This window comes from Cibotium barometz, chromosome 34, assembly GCF_041138505.1.
Source record: "Cibotium barometz isolate CiBa-2024 chromosome 34, ASM4113850v1, whole genome shotgun sequence".
NCBI classification, from domain to species: domain Eukaryota; kingdom Viridiplantae; phylum Streptophyta; class Polypodiopsida; order Cyatheales; family Cibotiaceae; genus Cibotium; species Cibotium barometz.
The window spans coordinates 30,352,163-30,373,682 of record NC_141079.1 but is presented as its reverse complement, the minus strand read 5'-3'; the positions used below and the strand labels follow the sequence as shown (position 1 = coordinate 30,373,682).

At 42.2% G+C, this 21,520-nt stretch overlaps 1 protein-coding gene across 2 annotated transcripts; it reads left to right on the top strand.

The window, feature by feature from the left end:
- Positions 1–4,760: 4,760 nt before the first annotated feature.
- Positions 4,761–17,988, top strand: LOC147618891 (uncharacterized). 2 transcript variants are annotated; one of them, XM_086773988.1, is made up of 12 exons: positions 4,761–5,140; positions 5,239–5,352; positions 6,104–6,295; positions 6,428–6,539; positions 6,637–6,682; positions 12,099–12,148; positions 12,309–12,358; positions 12,574–12,726; positions 12,887–15,113; positions 15,197–16,964; positions 17,107–17,193; positions 17,325–17,988. In XM_086773988.1, the coding sequence occupies exons 2-12, from the start codon at positions 5,294–5,296 to the stop codon at positions 17,390–17,392; spliced, it is 4,812 nt and encodes a 1,603-aa protein (XP_086630114.1). In that variant the 5' UTR covers positions 4,761–5,140; positions 5,239–5,293; the 3' UTR covers positions 17,393–17,988. The 2 variants fall into 2 exon arrangements, with proteins under 2 accessions (XP_086630114.1, XP_086630115.1); XM_086773989.1 differs by having other exon boundaries at positions 5,011–5,129.
- The last annotated feature ends 3,532 nt before the right edge of the window (positions 17,989–21,520 follow it).

The following is a 21,520-nucleotide window of genomic DNA, read 5'->3' as shown; positions in this document are numbered from 1 at the left end:
ACTCCCTTTGATCTCTTGCTTCTAGATTTTTCTTTTTTCCACTTTACATCCCAAAAATGTAGCCATTTCATGTTTACGCCGTGAGGGAGAGAGTCACCCAAATTTGTGACACATTTCTACATATCCCCTATGATGCTATTGAGGAGATTATGCTGCCTCCCTGGGTTTCATAGTCTCTGTTTTGTGTCCCTAAAGCTGGACTTCATTGGAGGCAAAGTCTTTGATGTTGTCCTCAATAAGTTCACTAATTCTATGACAAAGTTTTTGACGGAGCATCCTCTTGTTCACATGATCCATTATGCCCTGTTGTGCACAATAACAATGCTATTGTGAATACTAACAAAACCTAATTCTTTGATATTTAAAAAAGATGATATTTTATATAGCAAATCAAAATTTAATAAATCATTCAACTAAAAATAGATGATGTATGCCACACACAGAGAGAGAGAGAGAGAGAGAGAGAGAGAGAGAGAGAGAGAGAGAGAGAGAGAGAGAGAGAGAGAGAGAGAGAGAGATGTGCATCATATAATTGATTTATGCAATTTAAGCACACTAAGACATCATATTTTGCCATATTTTGAAACAGTATCCTAGCTACTAAATTCACATATTTTACATTAGATAAGTTGTTTGGATACTTTATAGAGAAATAAGTTTTTTTTTAAAAAATTAAAACAATCTCATGTATTTGAGATATTGAAAATCTATTGGTGATTTAAATAACAAAGGCATTTTTATAAGCATTTGTATGGTATACCTTATCATGAGTAGGAATTTTAGTATTCAATAATGTATGATATGTAACTAACATTAGAACCTTTACCCTAGGGTATAATCAAATTAAAAGTAAAGCATTTTACTAAGGATTAGAATATCCACTTCCATAATGACCATAAAAAAGAATAAAGATCAGAATAACCACCTAGAGAAATCATACATGGACAAGATTGAAATACTTATGGAGATTAATAATTGTTGATGTAATTTTTACAAAAGAGATTGATTAGATTTGTGACGTGGTTTAAAGTAATATTATTTATCTAGTTAGGATATTTTAACATTATGGCTAATGAACATTTGTGTTATTTGAAGTAACTTAATATAGAATGTTAGGCAAACAACATAGAATACATACACATACAAATCGTAGTATAAGCGATGACACGTTACGGTTGAATAATACGACCCAGCATCAAACTATACACTCATTTATAATTAAAACAATGACACGTTATGGTTGAATAATATGACCAATGTCGAACTATACACTCATATACAATTAAAACCATGACACATTACAATCGAGCAATACGACCCAATGTTGAAGTTAACATGCAAATAAAATTTGAACCTGAACGACACGTGATGGGGCTAAGCAGTATAACCCAATGTCAAACCCTAACACACTATATATAAAAGAAACCTAGTCAGAAATCGACAGTATGTCGAACGTCAACTGGCTAGGCTTTAGAGTTGTGTCTGGGTGGCCACCCTGTGCATGGTGTGGTGCTTATCTCTCGGCATTTTATCGTAATGTTTAGTTGTATATGCCGTTAGATAAGTATGTCCACCATGTCGACAATTATCATCATGGACAAGACACCTTCCTTTGTTTGCAAAGTAAGATCGACACTGGGTCATATTGCTCGGCCATACCATGTCGTCTGTCAGCCATAGGATGTGGTATATAGGATTCAACTCTTAGTCGTACTGCTCAGTTGTTTGGGTCATCCATGGCTCCCTTTGAGTGATGTATTACACATTCCCAATGATGATACTTACTATAATTTTGAACTCTTACCAAAAGAAGTGGGGTAGATTTGGTAAATAGACCTAGGATAAGGCACATGTGGTAATGGATTTCATCGAGTTCAAATGAGATGGCTATGATAGAATAGAAAACCACCCCCTTGGTAGCACTCAATAAAAGCCCTTACCAATCCAACCGAATTTCTACATAGTAATCTTACCTTTATATGTTGCTTTCTGCCACTTATTGAAATCTTAGCTCGTTTGGACTTTTCCCATAAAAATACAAGAAAGCTTCATCTTACTTGTATTATGCACATACCTTGTCCATGAGCAAAACAATGTTGGACTTAAAGTTCTTTTACATACATGCCCACATCATCTTCCTTCTTCTCCTTCCATTTTCAAAGCTTTGTGGTGATATCATCTTGTAGATGGACCATAGTCATATTGTCAATTATGACGAGGATGACTCTGTTAGTGTAAGAGATGAACTCACTTGTAAAAAACATTTCCCTCCATTTGTGTGAATGGGACAAGGGATCTTATACCTTCAATCTAAAATTCTTTACCCTCTTTTGTTTACATGCTTAAGCTTAGTTTTACTATAGAAGGTTGAACCACATGCATGCTTGGGCACTTTCCTATTGATAGTTTACTAGGAACATTAGGCTTATATTCCTATGTGCCACATGGGCACTTTCCTTCAATAGTTTACTAGGAACATTAGGCTTATACTCCTATGTGTCGCATGGGAAATTTCCTTTGGTCGTTTACTAGGAACATTGGGCTTTATACTCCCATGTGCTGCATGGATGACATAAAAGGAGGAACTCACATTCGAGCATCCTCTTCTCCTTGGCATGACAAGCTTTGTGTTGGTCAAACTTGCCTAGTACTTCCAAGGAAATTTGAACTATATTTATGTCTCAACAACTCTCTTTTAGAATCAACTAGTCTTTGTATTTTGTAACAATTCTATAGGACATTGTTCAAAGCGAATAAGTTACACAAATATTCATCCAAATTAGGAAACACTTGTGCAAATATCTATTTTTTTAATGCAAGATTTTAAAAGAGAGGAACTCACATTCGAGCATCCTCTTCTCCTTGACATGACAAGCTTTGTGTTGGTCAAACTTGCCTAGTACTTCCAAGGAAATTTGAACTATATTTATGTCTCAACAACTCTCTTTTAGAATCAACTAGTCTTTGTATTTTGTAACAATTCTATAGGACATTGTTCAAAGCGAATAAGTTACACAAATATTCATCCAAATTAGGAAACACTTGTGCAAATATCTATTTTTTTAATGCAAGATTTTGCATTGTCCTACATGACCCATTTTGCCTTATTATATCCGATTTCCATGACAACTTTGTGATAGTAATTATAGAAGAACTATCCATTTTACATATCACCATTTTAGGGATGTAATTGTTCCTTTTCAAGTAAAATACTATCTCCATCTCTTGTGTTTATGAGGTGTCATCACTACTTATTTGATTAGTAGGCCTTCTCCTTGATCGTCAGAAAGAAGGCCCTATAATTGTTCCTTTTCAAGTAAAATACTATCTCCATTTTAGGGACCCAATTGTTGTGTTGTGAGGTGTCATCACTACTTATTTTATTAGTAGAAGTTCTCTTTGATCATAAGAAAGAAGGCCCTATAATGATTTCTTTTGTTGCCTCCCCATCTTGCATGTTTCTTGTTACCATGTGTGCTTGTAGTGAATCTATGATGTTTATTCAATGAAATCTATTTCTAGAGAGCAATTGTTTAATGCACTCATTTACTTAATTTAACGAAATCTATTCTAGACAGCAATTAAATTTAATGCAACCATTTACTTAATTTAACATACTAACATCAATTGGAATGCAATATCTAGGTTTCATAGCTTATATTTAGTAGTTTCAAAACTATTTGATTGGTCATGGAAACTTGGTTCTAAGTATACAAACGAGAGGATGGGGTGAACAACAATAATAATAGTGCTTATCCTTGATCGCTCCACTTAGTATAGGATGTGGATCAATAAGTGGATGACTTTAATCTTATGTGTGGGTGTTTTTTTTAATGATGCTACTTACCCACGCCCCTCCTTCTTTCACACACACTTAGAGAGAGAGAGAGAGAGAGAGAGAGAGAGAGAGAGAGAGAGAGAGAGAGAGAGAGAGAGAGAGAGAGAGAGAGAGAGAGAGAGAGAGAGAGAGAGAGAGAGAGAGAGAGAGAGAGAGAGAGAGAGAGAGAGAGAGAAGCCTTGTTTTTTGAAGAGTGCATTTATGTGTGTTGTACTTCAATTTTCAATGTTGTCTTTATTATGTCTTGATCTAAGTGTGTTTTTATATCACCTTTCACAGCAAGACACATGCTTTTAAAAAAATGAGACGAGGTTTTGCATTTGTTTTCTTGTTTAGATTTCTTGAATTATTTTAGTATGTAAGGTGCATTGTTATTAGGACAATTATTGATTTAAGTTGAGCTTGGTGGTTGTGATTGAGGGTCTTTAACTGACAGTCCACCAACAAATGTGAAAACGTTCATGGTGCACTACATCCAAGTGTGTAAAGGCTATTGTTTGGGAAAAAAAAAAAGGAGAACCGCTATGTCATAGAAATCAGGGGATTTACATAAACCTATAAGGATTGAAGGGTTTTATGGCTGTTGAATGAGAAAAGGCCTTTAATTTCTGAAACGGGGAGTTTGTCAAACGCGAAAGTACATTGAGGTTGAGACCACGGGGAAGGCTTATAAAATAAGCAACCATGCTTGAGTATTGCTTTGGGAGGAGAGGAGCTCTTCAACCAACCTTAAGATTGTGTATTAAGCACTCTTGATGAGGGGGGAGGGGGGTGGGAAGGCGTTAGTTGTAATTAGTGGATTATAACGTTAATTGAAAGCATAGGTGTGGAAGGGGCCCAAACCTTAGAAAAATTTAAATGATTGGTTTAGTAGTGGGCTAAGGTGCTAAACCTTTAAAAATCGCGAGCTAGAGTGGCTGTTAGAAATTTGAATAAGGAGAGCGCGTGTGCGGGCTCTCGTTTTAAGAGAAGGGCAGTGTACCTTCGTGGCACTATCGGGGCAGGGGCGTATTCCAGCGCACAAAATGAGATGATGATGGTCACCCTCCACCACCACTACAGCACTGCCCGAATTTCAACGCTCCCTGTTTTTTCTCGCATTTTTTTTAAATTTTGGAATTTCCGTTTCTTTAATCAAATGCCTTTTATTTTTTTTCCCCGATTTTTTTAATTTTCCCCTTCACCTTTCTCTCTTCCCACTCCTTCGCTTCTCTGTGTTGCCCGCCGCTCACTCCCTTCATCTCTCTCTCATGGCTCCAATGGCCCTTTCTTTTTCCCTCTTCTGATGCAGGCATGGCCAGGGTAGGGTTTCCCACAATGCAGAATCTTTTCTCTTCTTCTTCTTTTACCTGACTGCTTACCATTCGAGCTCACCATTGCTTCTGTTTTTTGTAGGACAGGCTTGAAAACGCTTTGATTTGATCTTGGATTGAGCTCACATTAAGCTCGCTTGCAATGAAAGGAGACACAGTCCTGGACTATGTGGAGTTTCAGCTCACCCCACCGCGCACCAGGTTGGAGAGAGAGAGAGAGAGAGCGCTTGCCTTTCTTCTGCTGAACCAATCTGCATTGTCTCTCTCTAAAAACCTGCTGCAAAATTTAGGGGTTTCATCCTACTTTCGCAAAAACATCTGAACCAATCTCCATTCCCTTTCTAGAAACCTACGGCAAAAGCTAGGGTTTAGTAGTCCAGATCTTGAATGTATGCTCCTTGCTTTGAGACCCTAGTGATTGGATGTATATAATACCATCTAACAGATCTAGAATGTATGATGCCTGCTGCATCTGCAATTTTCAGGCGTCAGACGGTATCAATTGACATGAAGTTGTCATAGCACCACACATCAGTAATTGACATGTTGATGTGATGGCCATAGCATCGGACATCAGTAATTGACATGGTCATAGCATCAATCAGACTTCAGTAATTGACATGTTACGGCCATAGCATATGGCCATAATATGAGGCGATAGTGATTGGCATGTGAAACAACTTCCAGTTGGTTAGAAGGTTGAAGTCTCAAGCATGATGTTGCGGGGTCAAGTTCCTGCTGGGTGCAGAGCAGAGAACATGCACAGAATATGAGACAATAGTGGGGATTGGCATATGTTAAAACAGCTTGACCAGTAGTGGCCATAACATGAGACATTAGTGGTGATTTTACATGTTAAACCAGCAAAAATTGGGCACTTGTATCTTCTTTGAATAGTGACTCCAATTGTGAAACAGGCACATTCATCCTTTACTCTATGTGGTGCTAGCAGGTGTGAGCTTTTTGTCTCAGCAGACGGTGTTACAGAGAAGCTAGCCTCCGGCTTCCTAAAGCCCTTCCTCACGCATCTGCGAGCGGTGGAAGAGCAGATCGCCCGAGGCTGCGAATCAGTAAGGCTAGAACATCCACAAACCTCGAAGGATTACTATGGCAGATCTTGGTTCACCAAAGGCACCCTGGAGAGGTCATTACAATGCCTTTTGAGCAATCAAAGCATGTTTTTCTTAATCTGCTCTAGGTGGTTGTGAATGTTTCTGCCTATTCTCTTCATGGCTATGAAGGTTTTTGAGAGCTAATCCATGCCCTCCTTGTGCAGGTTTGTGCGGTTTGTGAGCACACCGGAGGTCCTCGAGCGAGTGAAATCTGTTGAGGATGAGTTGGCACAGTTGGAGCAAGTCCGAAGTATTCAAGCAAGCAGTATCCTGAAGGTACCCCTTTACATGTGGAAGCTGAATCACTGATTTCTCCAGTGTGAGTTGCAAGTCCCATGCTTTGTACTCATTCAAAAAGAAAACACTCTTTCAGGTTGGCGATATATTTCTGGTTGCTGACTCAGCATTCTCAAAGACTGGTAAGACGGTTGTTGCCTTCAAAGTTAAGGGTTCTTTTTGGGATATGTTAAGGCACATTCTTTTTAATCAAGCTTCCCTATATTAACAGGGAAAAAAAAAGGAAAAAGGAAAAACCTAGAAAAAAAATGAGTGTGTGTGTTCTATTAACGCCTACTGAAGGCTAAAATGGCCTATGAGAGTGAAGACCATGAACATCTTATGCCAAATCTTTAATTAACATCTACTCAACACCTATATTAAAAGAAAAGTAGTCTTGAGTAGTACGTGGGTTCTACATGTATTGAGTAGTACGTGGGTTCTACATGTACAGTGATATTACATTCGGAAGCCTGGAGATAGAATCGTTTACTCGGTTAGAGCAGAACTCAGGATTCAAATTTCAGATGTGCACGCATGAGAGTGAATGAGAGAAGCAGAGAGACCTCCCCCGCACTGTAATGGTATATTTGCTTTATTGCTGAATGAGTATGGACTGACCTTTGGGCTGTAAATCAGCCCGAAGACTGATCAAACCTGGTCGTGTAAGGAGTACCCGTGAAGAGGGCTGATCTGGCCATCACCTGCAGTGCTGCCGGGCAGCACCGTGATGCTCACGTTTCCTCCTGGAGACCCGTACGTGCAGCGAATTGCTCCCTCTGCTGGTTGCCTGATTCCTGGACCTTTCTCCTTGCGTTTTCTTGCCTGTGGGCTGCCGGGGGCATGTACACAAGATTGTGGGTTCTTTTGCAAAGAAATCAGATGCCTGGAATGGATTGTGGAGCACCCTTATATAGTAGAGACACTGGACAGAGCAGTTGGGGCCGGCTGACTGCAGGGAATTGCTTCTTCTGCCGGTTGCCTGGTTCTTGGACCTCTCTCCTTGTTCTTGCCTGTGGGCTGCCGGGGCCATGTACACAAGACTCTGGGTTCTTGCCATAGTCACAAGGGACGGGGGACGGCAACGGGGGACGGGGACGGGACGGGACGGGGGATGGCCATATGTAGGGAACGGGGACGGGGGTAGGAACGGCACTTAAAAATTACTTTGTCAGTACCACCCACTCGCCTATACGGGCAAAGCTTGCATGTCCATGGCTGTGCACCACCTCCATGAGGGGATGGGGTGTATCCCACCATGTCCATCCCATCGTCCTTCTACGGGTAGTTGGAACTTGAAGAGCCACTGCCACGAGGAGGATGCCATGGATGATGGATGCCTCCTTGTCACTTGATAGCTTGAGAGAGAGAGAGAGAGAGAGAGAGAGAGTGAGTGAGTGAGTGAGGCTTGAGCCTTGAAAGTTGAGGGAGAACTTGAGTGTGAGGATGGGTGTGTGTGTGTGTGTGTGTGTGAAGCTTGAGAGAGAGTGTGTGCGAGGGAAAGTGTCTTGAGAGGCTACAGCTTGCTTGTGTGAGAGCTTGAAACTTGAGACCTTGGTCCTTGAGGCTTTCCGCTTGAGGGGGAGAGAGAGTGTGTGTGTGTGTGTGAAGCTAAAGCTTGAAGTGTGAGAGGGAGTGTGTGTGTGTGTGTGTCTTCTTATAGGGAGGGAGGCAAGAGAGAGGCCAAGGCCCAAAGCCTCAAAGGCTCAAGGCCTATGGGCCAAGGCTAAAGGCCCATGAAAAGCCCCTCCCAAACGGCCCAAAAAAAGGTCAAAAATGTGACCATTGCCCAAACAGTAACCTGCAGGCGTTCCCATGTAGCCGTCCCCCACAACCATCCCCTCCTGGATCGGTCCCCGGAACGCCGTCCCTTGTGAGGGACGCCCAGCTGGGGACGTCCGTCCAGCCCCGTCCCACATTTTTCCCGGGACGGCGTCCCCCCATTCCAAGGGTCCGTCCCCGTCCGTCCCTGTCCTACAGTGTTCCCGGGACGGCGTCCCCCCGTTCCAAGGGTCCGTCCCCTCCGTCCCCTGTGACTATGGTTCTTGCAGAGGATTCCCCTGAAATGGATTGTGAAGCACCCTTATATAGTGGATATGGAGCAGTTGGGGCTGGTTGATTGCACTGAGTACAAGCAAAAATTAATATATGCGTGGCGTTTCACACGCCTGTCCTCTCGGAGATGGGCGCCTATGCTTGGGTGGTAGATGTAGGTGACGGTATGGAAGAGGGCATCAAGGGCCAACGGGCGTGCCCCAAACTCAACAATCACAATCTTATAGGGGTTTGGCTATGGAGCAAGTGGTACAAGGAAAACTAGCTTATGTGGAGTTATGAGTGATGGAGGTGAATTGTGACTTGAGCGAGGATTGAGAGAAGTGAAGAGAGATCAAGGTTGGTGCTTTCTGAGAAAACAGGTGGACATCATTGTTGAGGATATGCACATATGCCTGCTGAAGATGAGAGGATCTTCTATGCTGTCTTGGACTGAAGCATGGAGTGCTTGAGGCTGATTTGTATGCTCTAAGAACCCGAGGGAACTTAAGCACACATGTTCTCTTGACTGCTTGAATGAATACTTGTGGAATGATGTGATTTTATGCAAGTGATGTGTGGCTGCTTATATAGTGATCTATGCTACTGGTCGGTTTTATCATGTTGATGTTGGCCTGTTTTCCAGCCCACGACTTGTGAAAATAATCATTAAAGCTACTGAAATTATATGCACATTTTCCTGAAATTATAATGGCCGACTACTGTTGCATGATGTTTTATGCTGGCCGACTGAAGATATATAATGTTTATGCTGGCCGGCTGGTATATGTGGGGTCTATCATGCTATGCATCAAGACAGGGCAAATACTATGCCTAGTATTGCCTTATGGGCTGGCCCATGCATCAATGCTTCTATTTGCTTTGTATATGGAACTATAGGACTGACTTATGCATGTCCTATCCTCAGACGACTCTACATGCTTGTTCTCTAAGTGGGTTAAGGGGTTGACCCTGACACCCAAGGGTGAGACTTCCCTATGTAGCTCGTGCCTGGGGCTCACAATGGCATACGACAAGGCATACGACAAATATTCCTAAAAAGGGTATTAATGCTATATAATATTACATTGAATGCTGAGCTAGTGTGTCACATAGCACCAGAGTGCAGCATCCATGTGACAAGTAGCTCATACGTAGTCCCCATCTCCAAGAGGTGTCTACCATATCGAGTGATGTGTCCAGAATCCTCTTAGAGGTTGTGCATCCCAACTCCACGGGGTATGTCTCTGATAGCATCAGTGGGTCTATAATCCTCTTAGAGGTTGTGCATCCCAACTGCATGGGTCTATCTCTAATAGCATCAGTGGGTCCAGAATCCTCTTAGAAACAGAGTATCTCTGATAGCATCACTGGGTCTACATGGAGATCATACATGTGAACTTGTCTGCTGGCTGTATGGCATTGAACTTTTGAAGTCACACTCCACAATATCTGCAAAAACAGTTTTTGGTGAACCCTTCTACAATATGTCCTATGCAAATGCAAATGTCTTCAATGGAAAGTAGCAAATTGCAATGTGTACCATCTTAGCACTCGACATGGCTAGGCGGACCCACATGAATCTTGCCTCCTCATCACGATTGACCGTTGTGAGCATCTTATGGAGTTAGGGGTCTAAACAAGATCACCACCCAAATCTCGTACTTCCTTAGGAGTACGGATTTGACCTGTGTATGCATGACACCCACATGTATCCTGCCACCTCGGATAGTCCTTACTTGGGGCTCTGGTGTGTTTGTGTAGAAGATCACATCATGACCTATGTATATCTTGACAAAGCCTCTAGGGTTTGGCCTTAAGGTCCCATTACAATTCTAGGTGGCCATGCACATTACATTCTTGGTTCCATAGACCTTGTACTCTTCTCTGCACACTCTGTTGTCATGGCACTCTCCATGGTTGCTCTGCTTCAATAGACAATCACTCTCTTATTCTCACTCCAAGCAAGAGGTACAATGCATAACCTAATCACACTCTCAGGCTCCCTCTCCCTCTCTCACACACGGCTTAGGAGTTGAGCCAAGAGTCTTTTCAATTATGCATAAGAGTCCCAATACAATGGTGAGAGTTCATCTATATATACTAGGCCATCCAATGCACACTATGGCCACCCAATACAACGGTGAGAGTTTATTTATATACTAGGCCATCCAATTCACACTATGGCCAATCAAAACATAAAAAGTGAAGTTCTAATGGATTAATGGCCTTAATAGTTGATTGGCCTTAAAACTCTTGAGCATCAAGGTATTACAAGAAGCATCTACAAGGTGTTAACCAAAATTTGGTTAACATACCCCCCTTCACGTCTTTGAGATTGAGTTGCAAATGGTGATGCAAGAAGTAGAGTACTTGGAGGTGACTGCAACCATGTACAGATGTTGCTTGATTGGCTCCTTGGTTTTCTGGAAGAGAGGGGATAGGGGTGTTAGTATGATGAAAAGAAGCTAGTGGAGTACTGATGAATAAATGTTCACTTAGTCTATACAGTAGGCAGGCCTTAAGTTTTATAATTGGGTCTTCTTTGTACTCTCCTTTTTCTCCCATAGACCCTGTATCCCAATGCAGGGTGTCGCACTCGATGATAACCGAGCCCTGACCCCTTTGCTGACCTTCCTTGCGTCCATAACTTGGACCATCCCAAGTTCCCAATGCAGGGTGTCACACTATGATGATAACCGAGCCCTGACCCATTTGCTGACCTTCCTTGTGTTCATAACTTGGACCATCCCAAGTTTCCTGTGTTCTGCAGGGCGTGGGATCCTCACCATTGTGAATCTTGGTAGTTCGAGGGGCTGCTTCCTAGTCATGTCTTTCCCCACCTTCCATGGATCGATGAACGGGGTCCTTTCGTCGTCTTTTCGATATGCCCCCTTGGGAAGGCCGGTGACCCGTAAATGCAAAGCATGGGGTTGTCGGCATTTCTCCTCTGCCGAAGTTGCGGTCATGACAGCATTTTGGTGATGGGGGGTTGGTTGCATCACTTTCATCCATATGGAAGTGGCGTCAAGATCCTTTTTGGTCACTTCCAAGTGGCCTCGACATCCTTTCTCAATTCGGCGCTTTCTTCTTTGATTGCCGTCTTCGTTACTTCTGGCTCCTCACGGAGGTCCACCGTGCTTACGCCAGCCATTTCCTCGGCATGTTGGGCTTTCAGCCCGGCAATTTCGTGTTCCGGCTGGAGAGTGGGCTTGATCGCCGTTGCATCATCATGCAAAGCCTTCAGCTCCACAATCTTCTCCTCGACCTTGGAGAGTTCAAGCTCCTAGGTTTCTTTGGGCTCGTCATGCCTCTTCTTCCTCTGCGAGAGAGAGAGAGAGAGAGAGAGAGAGAGAGAGAGAGAGAAGAGAGAGATGCATTGCAAACTTCACGAATCAGACAGATTGTTTTGCTTTGAGAAAAAAGCTCCTTGTTAATCAGGTTGATTTAGCGCAAAATGCTTCCTTTCTCTAGCTTTACGTACTAAGAAAAAACTAACCGTGAACATATATTTTTTATTGGCAGATGGAAAAACTAATTCCGGGCTGTTGGAGAAAAATGGAAGCTCCAAGCTGGTAGGGGTTTACATTCAAAACTTTTGATCCTAAGGTTTTTTTTTTTTTGGAGGGAGGGGGGATTGCATGGGTGTTCTGTGAGTGACTTGTGTTTGATGTCAAGATCGTAGTATTACACACATCTTCCTTGCATATCTCACTCACTTTTGCTTCTTTTCAGCCAAGGAGATATCCATATGATGCTGTCGATAGTGGTGCAGAGGCATCGAAGTGAGTGCTTTTTTGTGGATTGATGGCTTGTGAATGAGAAGGGTATCTGGTCAGACCATCAGACTTGCACACACACTTGAAAGCGAATAGGGCTAGTTCTATGGAATGTGTGTCAAGAGATAGCTATGTATTCAAAAGGAGGATCTTATCTTGGTGTCGCTGCTTGACTCACATTCTTATCTCTTTCCTTGTTAACTTTGCAAGCATTTTCTCAGGGTGGAGCTGCTTAGGGCAATGGATGTGCGACTGCTTGCACTGCGGCAGGAACAGAACACGGCTTTTGGTCGTGCTGCTGCAGCTGGCTTTAACAGTGGAAATATGGCAGACCTTATGGCCTTTTCGGAACATTTTGGAGCAGAGCGTCTATGGTACACAGATTAACATTGTCTTTGCTGGCTCAATTCTTATCCTCTGAAGTATTATTTAAGCCAGGGTTTTGCTTCTGACATCCTAATGCCAGTCAATGAGATAGGTTGTTTTGAGCTGTAAAGTCCACAATCTGATTCTATGCTGTGTTGACATTTGCAGTTTGGCATGCTTAAACTTCTTGGCTGTGTTTCAAAAGAGACATGCAGAATCCACAGAGCTCGATTCACAGGCAACTTCAAGTGGCTCTGGCATGTCCTTATCTAGTGCAACAGGGGTTGATTTGATGATAGAAAGAGAGCTATTGTCTCAAATGAATGTAGGGCTATCTCAAGGTACCCAAGTAGACATGCAGAAAGGGAGTTGTGGCCCTGAGGATGGGAGAACACATATGGTTGATGATAGACTTACAGTTGCTGTAGATAAGAGGACAGGCTCTGACGGCTCGCTGAGCAAAGGTCCAGCGGGTATGGAGGCTCGAAAGAGATGGGGTCCACCTGAGAACATTCGTCCGAAACTATTTGTGGATCGGAATGAAACAGACTCAGCATCTTCCAATGATACATCCAATAGTGTTCCAGTAAATGATAGCCCAGATGTACAGAGCTTTACTAGGAAGAGTCAAATTGCCAACACAGAACGGGAGAGGGGACATGATGCCCTGTCCTTAGGGTTGTTGGACAATTCTGCAGCAGAAAGCAAACTTGATGTTTCAGAGAATCCTGCCCAGGACAATGGTTTGGCAAAGACTGTGTCAGGCGATTACATTCACTCAAGTCTAGAACAGAGTTCAGAGGCTCAGGCAGATTTCAATGGAAGTGCCCCTCAAAGGTCATCATCTCCGAAGAGAAGATCGTCTTCTCCTCTTAGAAAAGTTCAAATTGGAAGATCAGGTCCCCGCCGCTTGGGGACGGTGGTGGTTCGTAATATCGGCTATTTTCCATCTCAAGAGCCATCAAATAAAGAGAAAAGCAACAATGTTGAACCCAGTAGTAGTGATAGTGAAGACCATATTAATGATGACGATGCCCTGGAGTCGGCACCTTTGCCTACCCCTGTCTCAGCACCTGCAAGGAGGCTAAGTGTACAGGATGCCATTAGCTTGTTTGAGAACAAGCAAAGAAGAGACTCGATTGATGGGCCAGGGAAACAACGTCCTGGTAAACAGGAAAGCGGAAGAGTATCATTGGAAGGAGTAAATGCATCTTCATCTGGCAGCATGGCTCCAAGAAGGTGGAGTGCAGTGAGTGGCCTTGAAGCAGGCAACAACCTGCAGGAAAACCAGACTTCAAGCAAGCAAGAGGCCAGGATATTGAGCACAGAGCGCCTCCTTAATGAAACTGCAAGCACTTCTGCGAGCTTGACCAGTGTGGATCCTAGTGATTTATTGCAGGCAAGTCAAGGAAGGCCTGCAGCTGAGCCAGATTCTGGAGATTTCATAAAAAATTCAGGTAGTGCTCACTGGCAGCCTTCTCCACAGACTGCAACCACAAAGCCAGAAACAGAACCTGTCAAGCAATCATCTTACCATCAGGAGCAGGTCTTGATTGATAGTGCTAGTAAAGCTCTTGAAGGTGACTGGCGAAAGCAGTTCAAGTTACAGCTTGAGAAAAGCTTGGCAAAGGAGTCATTTACAAGGGGCTTGTCAGTTAAGGATGGCCTGGAAAAATCCGAGTCAGGCATAAGCATGCCAAGGAAGACTACTAATTCATTAAATTTTGAAACACACAGATCTAATGCTACTAGTCTCGCCAGTGGAAATTTAGGGATGTTTGAGAGCAGAAGCAAGGAACCTATAGAGAAAGGTGGCTTCTCCACTGGGTCAAGGCAGCCTCTGCCCATGCAGGATAGTTCAGTCATAAAGACTCCCGCAGTGGCTTATGTTGAGGTCAACCAAGGGCAGACTGGTTTAGATAATTCTGAATCATTCACATCATCTCCCAAGAAGAGGGAAGCCACTGTTATCAAAGAAGAGTGTGGGAAAGATGAGATTGCCAAGCTTTTGGTGGACCCAAAGAGTGCAACCAGCCAGATTAGTGGAAGGGAATCACTTGGCAGCTCCACGGTTAACCCCTTGGATCATGACATGCAAGCCCTTGTGAAAATGGTTGATAATCAAACTGTTGATGATGACAACGATCCCAATGGGCTGAAAGGGAGGTTTTATGAACAGTATAGAAAGCTCAGAGATGCCAAGCTGATGGAAGAACAGGATTCCAAACGGGCTGAAAGAGAAGCCAAGCTTAGATCGATGGAGGAGACTTTGACAAGAAGAAAAGCGGAAATGGATGCCCGAGCTGCGAGGTTGTCAAAGAATATCCATAATCAAGCTCGTGCTACAAAGCTGCAGGCTCTAAAAGCTGACCTATACACACCAAAAAAAGAACAGGTTTGAGTTAGTCATTTGTTCTTTTTTCTTTCTACTAAATCTGTAACACAGTATGATGAATGCATATGTGGTGCCATTGACAGGAAGATGGGGATGAAGGCTTCAGATTGATAAGCAGAGATCAAAGGAGCTCAAATGTCAATTCAACTTCCCCACCCTTGACACCTCGTGCAAGCAAGGAAGAGGCTTCAACTTCAAAGCCCCAAGTGGGCAGGAAAGCTGTTGCAGTTTCTCAGAAAGGTGGAACCCCTCCTCGCAGCTCCAGTAGAGCCACTCCCTCCATATCACCTAAATTAACACCTAGGAGCACAACAGGAGCAACTACTAACCTGCGGAGGTCAGTTGTTTCTAGTGCAACAGATAACCCTCTTGCAAGGTCAGTTCCATGCTTTGCCAATTTGAGAAAAGAGAACACAAAGCCTTCTCCTGCACGCCCATCAGGCTCTGCCCGTGTGCATCCCAAAAATGGGGGCCCTGGACGCCCCCGAGCTGTGAGTGAAGCTGCCCCTCTTGAGGCCAATGTCAATGTCTCAGTCTGCGCTGCCCACCCTCGCAGTGGACTTGCAAAAGAAGACAAGAAGCATCGATCTACGCTTGTGAGAAAGAGCTGTGCAACTGCAAGTGATTTCAAAATGCTATCAACCTCAAGTGATGATGGTGTATTGGCTCCTCTTAAAGGCCAGAGAGAAATAGGAGCTGAGCCTGCTGCTTACAACAAAGTCAGGCGGAGTGCTGTTGGTCCTTTTCAAGAGGCTAAGCCATTTCTTAGAAAGGGACGTGGTATTGGACCAGGAGCTGGGCCTGGTGTGATCAAGCAGAAGGCATCCTCTGCAGTTGATACTGCTAAGAGCTCTGATGAAGAGGAGGCTCCAACCATACAAATGGTGGAACCAAATGTCACTGAAGGTGATAATCAAGTCATTGAGGAGGTCCATGATGCAGGCCACCTACAAGATATTTCTGAGGTGGAAAATAAAAACACAGAGGTTGCAAATGAAGCTGACGCTCCAGTAGATTCTGGCTTAAACTACACAGAGATGCAAGTGATAGCTACAGCCGATACTTCACCCGAGGAGTTTGAGGAGAAGCTAGAGATAGCTACAGCTGATACTTCACCTGAGGAGCCTTTTCCAGAGGATCCATTTGATACTGAGAGGGCCTGCCATACAATATCCTTCCCTATTGATATTGAGACTCACCAACGCTATGCTGCCGATTTTGGTACAGATTTAGATTCTAATCCTATGTTGGATATAGAAGCTTCGAATTTGAAACAAGAAGACAGTGAGCTGCTGTCACAGCTTGCTGAACATACTACAGAGTCATTACAAATCCAATCTGTAGCTGCTGCTTCTACATCATTTCGAGCTAGCTCCCTGCCTCATGAACATATTTTACCTGTGTTTTCCCCTGTCCCTGCATCACCACCCAGCTCAAGTGTAGTTCGACCGGGTACAGTATCTGATCACTTCAGCCCCTCTTCTGCTGCTACTCTGGAATCGCCCCTTGGAAGTCCTGCGTCTTGGAATTCCTCTCAAATCCAGTATGCTTCAGGAGCTGATGTAAACCGATTGAACAAGAAGTGGGTTGGCTCTCAGAAGCCTGCCATGGCTATGCAACCCAAGGAGCCTGCCAAAGGATTCAAAAGGCTACTGAAATTTGCGCGGAAGAGCCGTGCATCAGAAGTTGTCATTGCTGATTATGTCTCAGCATCTACCACTTCAGAAGGCGATGATGAGTCAGAAGAGCAAAGCCGCTCTGCAGATGAGGTTTCCAGTAGAGGAAGGTTGCAAGAAAGGAGAATGAATGATGTGGCAGGGGACCAGTACAATTCTCAAAACCAAGGATCTGGTAAGTTGGGATGTGAACTGCTTGATTATTTCTTGTTCCTTGTGTTAACGTGTATTCTTTGCTGTGAAAGTTGCTCATTACTCTGTTTGGCTTCTTGAATGTCTGAATGGTGTCTAGTCTGACATGATTTGTCACCATGTAGCTCAACATGTTAGAAGCTCTATTCCAATCCCTCCTGCCAACTTCAGATTGCGTGATGATCACTTGACGGGAGCCACAATGTTGAAAGGTAAGACTAATACAGTGATGTAGGCTCTTTGGAGGGTTGTACAGTGGCATAGGCTATCTAGGCAATAAAAGAACCTAGAAGCAAAGCCTTCAAAATCTCCTTGCTAATGAAGAGTTAGTTTGCTTGTGCAGCACCCCGGTCGTTCTTCTCCCTCTCATCCTTCCGCAGCAAAGGGAGTGAAGGAAAGCCCCGGTACTAATGGACATACTTGATTGGGTTCTCCATTGGTATTCAGTTGAAGAACATGTGGAGCACTGCATCATGCAGATGTTTTCTAGTTGAGAAACCTTGTCCTATCTGGCCTCTCTCTCTCTCTCTCTCTCTCTCTCTCTCTCTCTTTCTAAATTTTGGGTCTCTGATTGATTGCGGTTAGATGATTAAAGCTCAAATCATAGAAAGGGAGGCATATGTGTTGGGCACATTGTTACATTTTGTTCTGGGATCAGGATAGCCAGAGAGCTTCAAAGGTCCTGCTTCTTCCAGCCTTTTTTTAGACGTGACCTCCTTCACAACAACAGCCTATAGAAAAGGCTCTAAATAACCAAGCTTACAGTAGGTGGTGTGTAAGAGACTTCAGAGCTGTGTAAATGCTTAGAATCTATAAATTATGTTCATCTCCTGGTCCTTGAAACTTTTTGAGCACTCTGGTTTGCACGCACATTTATGCTTCCCAAAGCTCTGATCCATTCTTTTAGCGGAAAAGGCCAGATTGGTTTTTGTAATTTAACTGAATCCTTACCTTTGTGTTCTTATTACAATGATTTCTATGATAGTGAATTCTCATTTATGCATTAAGGCATCTTCTGTTAATGCAGATGTGTAATGTGGGCTTGAGACCTTATATATTCTCAATGTAATTTTACATGAATTCAATGGAGAGAGAGAGGAAAAACACTTCATCCTAAGTCAATCAAAACATCTGGTATGTTCATCATGCCATTTTGAAAATTGAAAGCATCAAATTTCCATGTGATGATCTTAACAGACAGTGGTTTTGTTGTGTACAACTTTTGCTTACCTTACTGGTTTCATTCATCCTTGAGGAATTAGCAACATCTGTGCTGCCACCATCAGTATGGGGGCGAATTAATTGTTGGGTCCTTTCAAGCCATTCTTGACAAGTTCTGTGCCTTAAGCTAGAGATGACTACAATAAAGTGAGAATGCTTAGTGACAATAGGAAGTATAAAGTTTGATTAGACAAGAAGCTTTAATGTGAGGGTAAGCGATGAGATCAAATATATCCTTTGAATTCTTGGCGCCCAACATAAATATATGCTTATGAATGACCGCATCACCAACAAAGAAAATGTCAATCTTACACATATATGCCAAAACAGGACATGGAAATGTTGTTTTGTGTGTTAATTAATTAATTAGCAGATACTATTTTAGTGTTTTTTAAATAGTTTATTCATTTAATGTTTTATTAAGGTTCTTTTTATAATATAGAACCCAATTCTACTTGTTTTTCTTTTTTGGGGGAAGTTTGATAACCATGCATCATCATCATCTCTCTCTCTCTCTCTCTCTCTCTCTCTCTCTCCTCAAAAAGTGTATAATTTACTCAAATTGTTGCATGCATACTTCACCAATGTAAGTATTATCCGAATTGTATACTTTACTCAAATTGTTTCATGCAGACTCCATCAATGTAAGTATTATCCAAATTGTATAATTTACTCATTGTTCAATGTGTTCTGTCACTATATTGCCTACATTCCATGTTGCTTCTTTCTCTCTCTCCTTGTACATAATAAGGTCAATCAAGGTGAAGTATCTATTATCCCTACATTTTATGTATATGAATTATGAATTTCAAAGGGGGCTCAGTTTGATAAGTAAGTTTCCAACTTCTTGTCCCTTATTTTGACAAGGGAGTCAAATCCTATCCCTTTTTTAATCAAGGGTTGATATAAATGTTTGACAAGGAAGGTCAAACTCAAGGGTGGTCTAATTTTTTGCTAAGAGGACCTTTGCCCCTTTTTAAAATTAAGGAAGGCCATGTTGTTGGTCTAAACTTTTGAGAGAGACCACAACCCACATAACAAGCCCAAGAGAGAGGCCTTCTTGTTGGTCTAAACTTTTGAGAGTCAGCGGGCCACAACCCACACACTAAGCCCAAGACCTAACACATACAGAAGTTCAATGGATAAAGCTCTCTCAAACAGACACATTTTTATCTCAGTGGGTGGCATAGATTTTCTATAAGTATATGCACTTGCCAACTATTTTTGGATTCTAATAATTTGTGAATTTGCCACAAATTCTCACAATTAATACCTTATAAGAATAAGACAAATGGCAATAAAATATCAATTGCATTCACATTAAAACAATTGCATTGATTGCATGCACTTTTGTAATCATTTTTTAATACAAATCTTTTTCTCTAACAAAATATCTATGTATCATATAGGAAATTGATAGTTTTATATCACATAAAGAATTTATCAATTGATTACAAAAGTGTAACAAACAATCTTTTGTTGTGATATAAAATGGGAAAATACACTGGATATTTTGTTAGAGAAATAGATTTATATCACATAAAAAATTAATAGCTTAATACAATTTTTGTTGGAGTGGAGATGAAGGTAGCAACACACAAACATATGCAACAAGTAAGTAGATATACATAACGCGCAAAGTAGATTGATGGAAATGAGTGAGGTACAATTGAAGTGACATGATAAGGTCACTTACACACTCACCCATAAGAGTGTACACACTCTCGAGGAAAAAAACTTCGTGTCATGGCCCATTATTAGCCTAAGTCCATACATCACCATAGAAATGGCTACAAATCTCCCCTTTAGTGATGATGTGAACATGTACGGAGATCATATCCCTGATCAATCCCCAAATGGTAATAATCCCAAAGCTTTGTAAAAAGCTTCTAACTTTTGTAGGTGAGAGAGCCTTTGCGAACTTGTGTGGAGAGACATAAGCAAGGCTAATCTCTCCTGCCACAATAAGCCTCTCCTTGACATAATGATAATACACCTTAATGCGGTTTGTGCGAGCATGGAACGCTAGGTTTCTCGCAAACAACCAATACACTTTGACTAACAATGAGGATGGAGGTGGAGGATTATTGTCCAATGTCAAGATATGGCAAAAGAAGGTCTCGGAGCCATACACACTTCACAATCGCGGCTGTAAAAGCTACCCTTATATACTCGGCTTCATAGCCCAAAGTGGCCACAGTTACTTCTTTGTTGATGCATGATACAGGAATCACCAAGATGAAATCAAATGTTGGACACTCATGTGCCATAATATCCAGCCCAATCGGAGTCACTAAAAGCATGCAATTGAATATCACCCCCCTTAGTATAGAATAGCCCAAGGGTTTGAGTGCCCTCCTGCAAGTATAAGAATACCAATGCTAACTTTTGGGATTGTGTATAACATGCTTTGATGCATCAAATGGTCCTGCATCTTGGAGACTAAGCCTAACACCTATTTCTACTGGTGTAGCAACATCAAATCCTTCACCTGCATCTTGGATACTAAGCCTAGCACCTGTCTCTACTGGTGTAGCAACATGCTTCAAGACCAACCCGTGTAAGCAGTCTCTGTATGTACTTTGACTACAAAATCACAATACTATCATCATGCTGCATAAAAATATATATGCCCAAATAATAATGCAACGAGTCTAAATCTATCATCTCAAATGATATATGTAATTAGCCTTGAAGGTTAAAATCTTCTCCTCATTAGGGCATGTGAGTAGCATGTCATCAATGTATAAAACAATGGCAAAAAAATTTATTCTCATTACATAGAGGGCACTGGATTGTTGCAAAATCCATTTGCAACCAACAAGTATATGCATTTATCTTCTCATATCGTGCTGCTCTAGGAGCTTGCTAAAGGCTATATAAAGCTTTTCTTAACAGGCATATTTTAGAAACCTATCCCCTTTGAACAAAACTATGAGGTTGAGATACATAATCCTCCTCATACAAATCACCATTTCAGAAGGCAGTCTTGATATCCAACTGATGCACATTCCACCATGCGAGATAATACAATAAACCTCCTCATACAAATCACCATTTAAGAAGCCAGTCTTGATATCCAACTAATGGACATTCCATCCATGCGAGTCTTGATATCCAATTGGTGTACATTCCATCCATGCACTGCCATAAAGGTCTCATCATAATCTATGCTGTTCTTTTGAGCATAACCCTTTGTAACTAGCCTTGCCTTGTAGCTACCATCAACTTTACTCTTAAGCTTATAAATCCACATCGTACCAATGGTCTTTTTACCATAATGCAAATCAGCCCACAAATCTACCAAATACCAAGTGT

Coding starts and splice junctions, on each gene's coding strand:
- LOC147618891 (XM_086773988.1), top strand. CDS start 5,294: ATGAAAGGAGACACAGTCCTGGACTATGTGGAGTTTCAGCTCACCCCA. Junction 6,296..6,427: donor ACCAAAGGCACCCTGGAGAG/GTCATTACAATG, acceptor CTCCTTGTGCAG/GTTTGTGCGGTTTGTGAGCA. Junction 15,114..15,196: donor ACACACCAAAAAAAGAACAG/GTTTGAGTTAGT, acceptor TGCCATTGACAG/GAAGATGGGGATGAAGGCTT.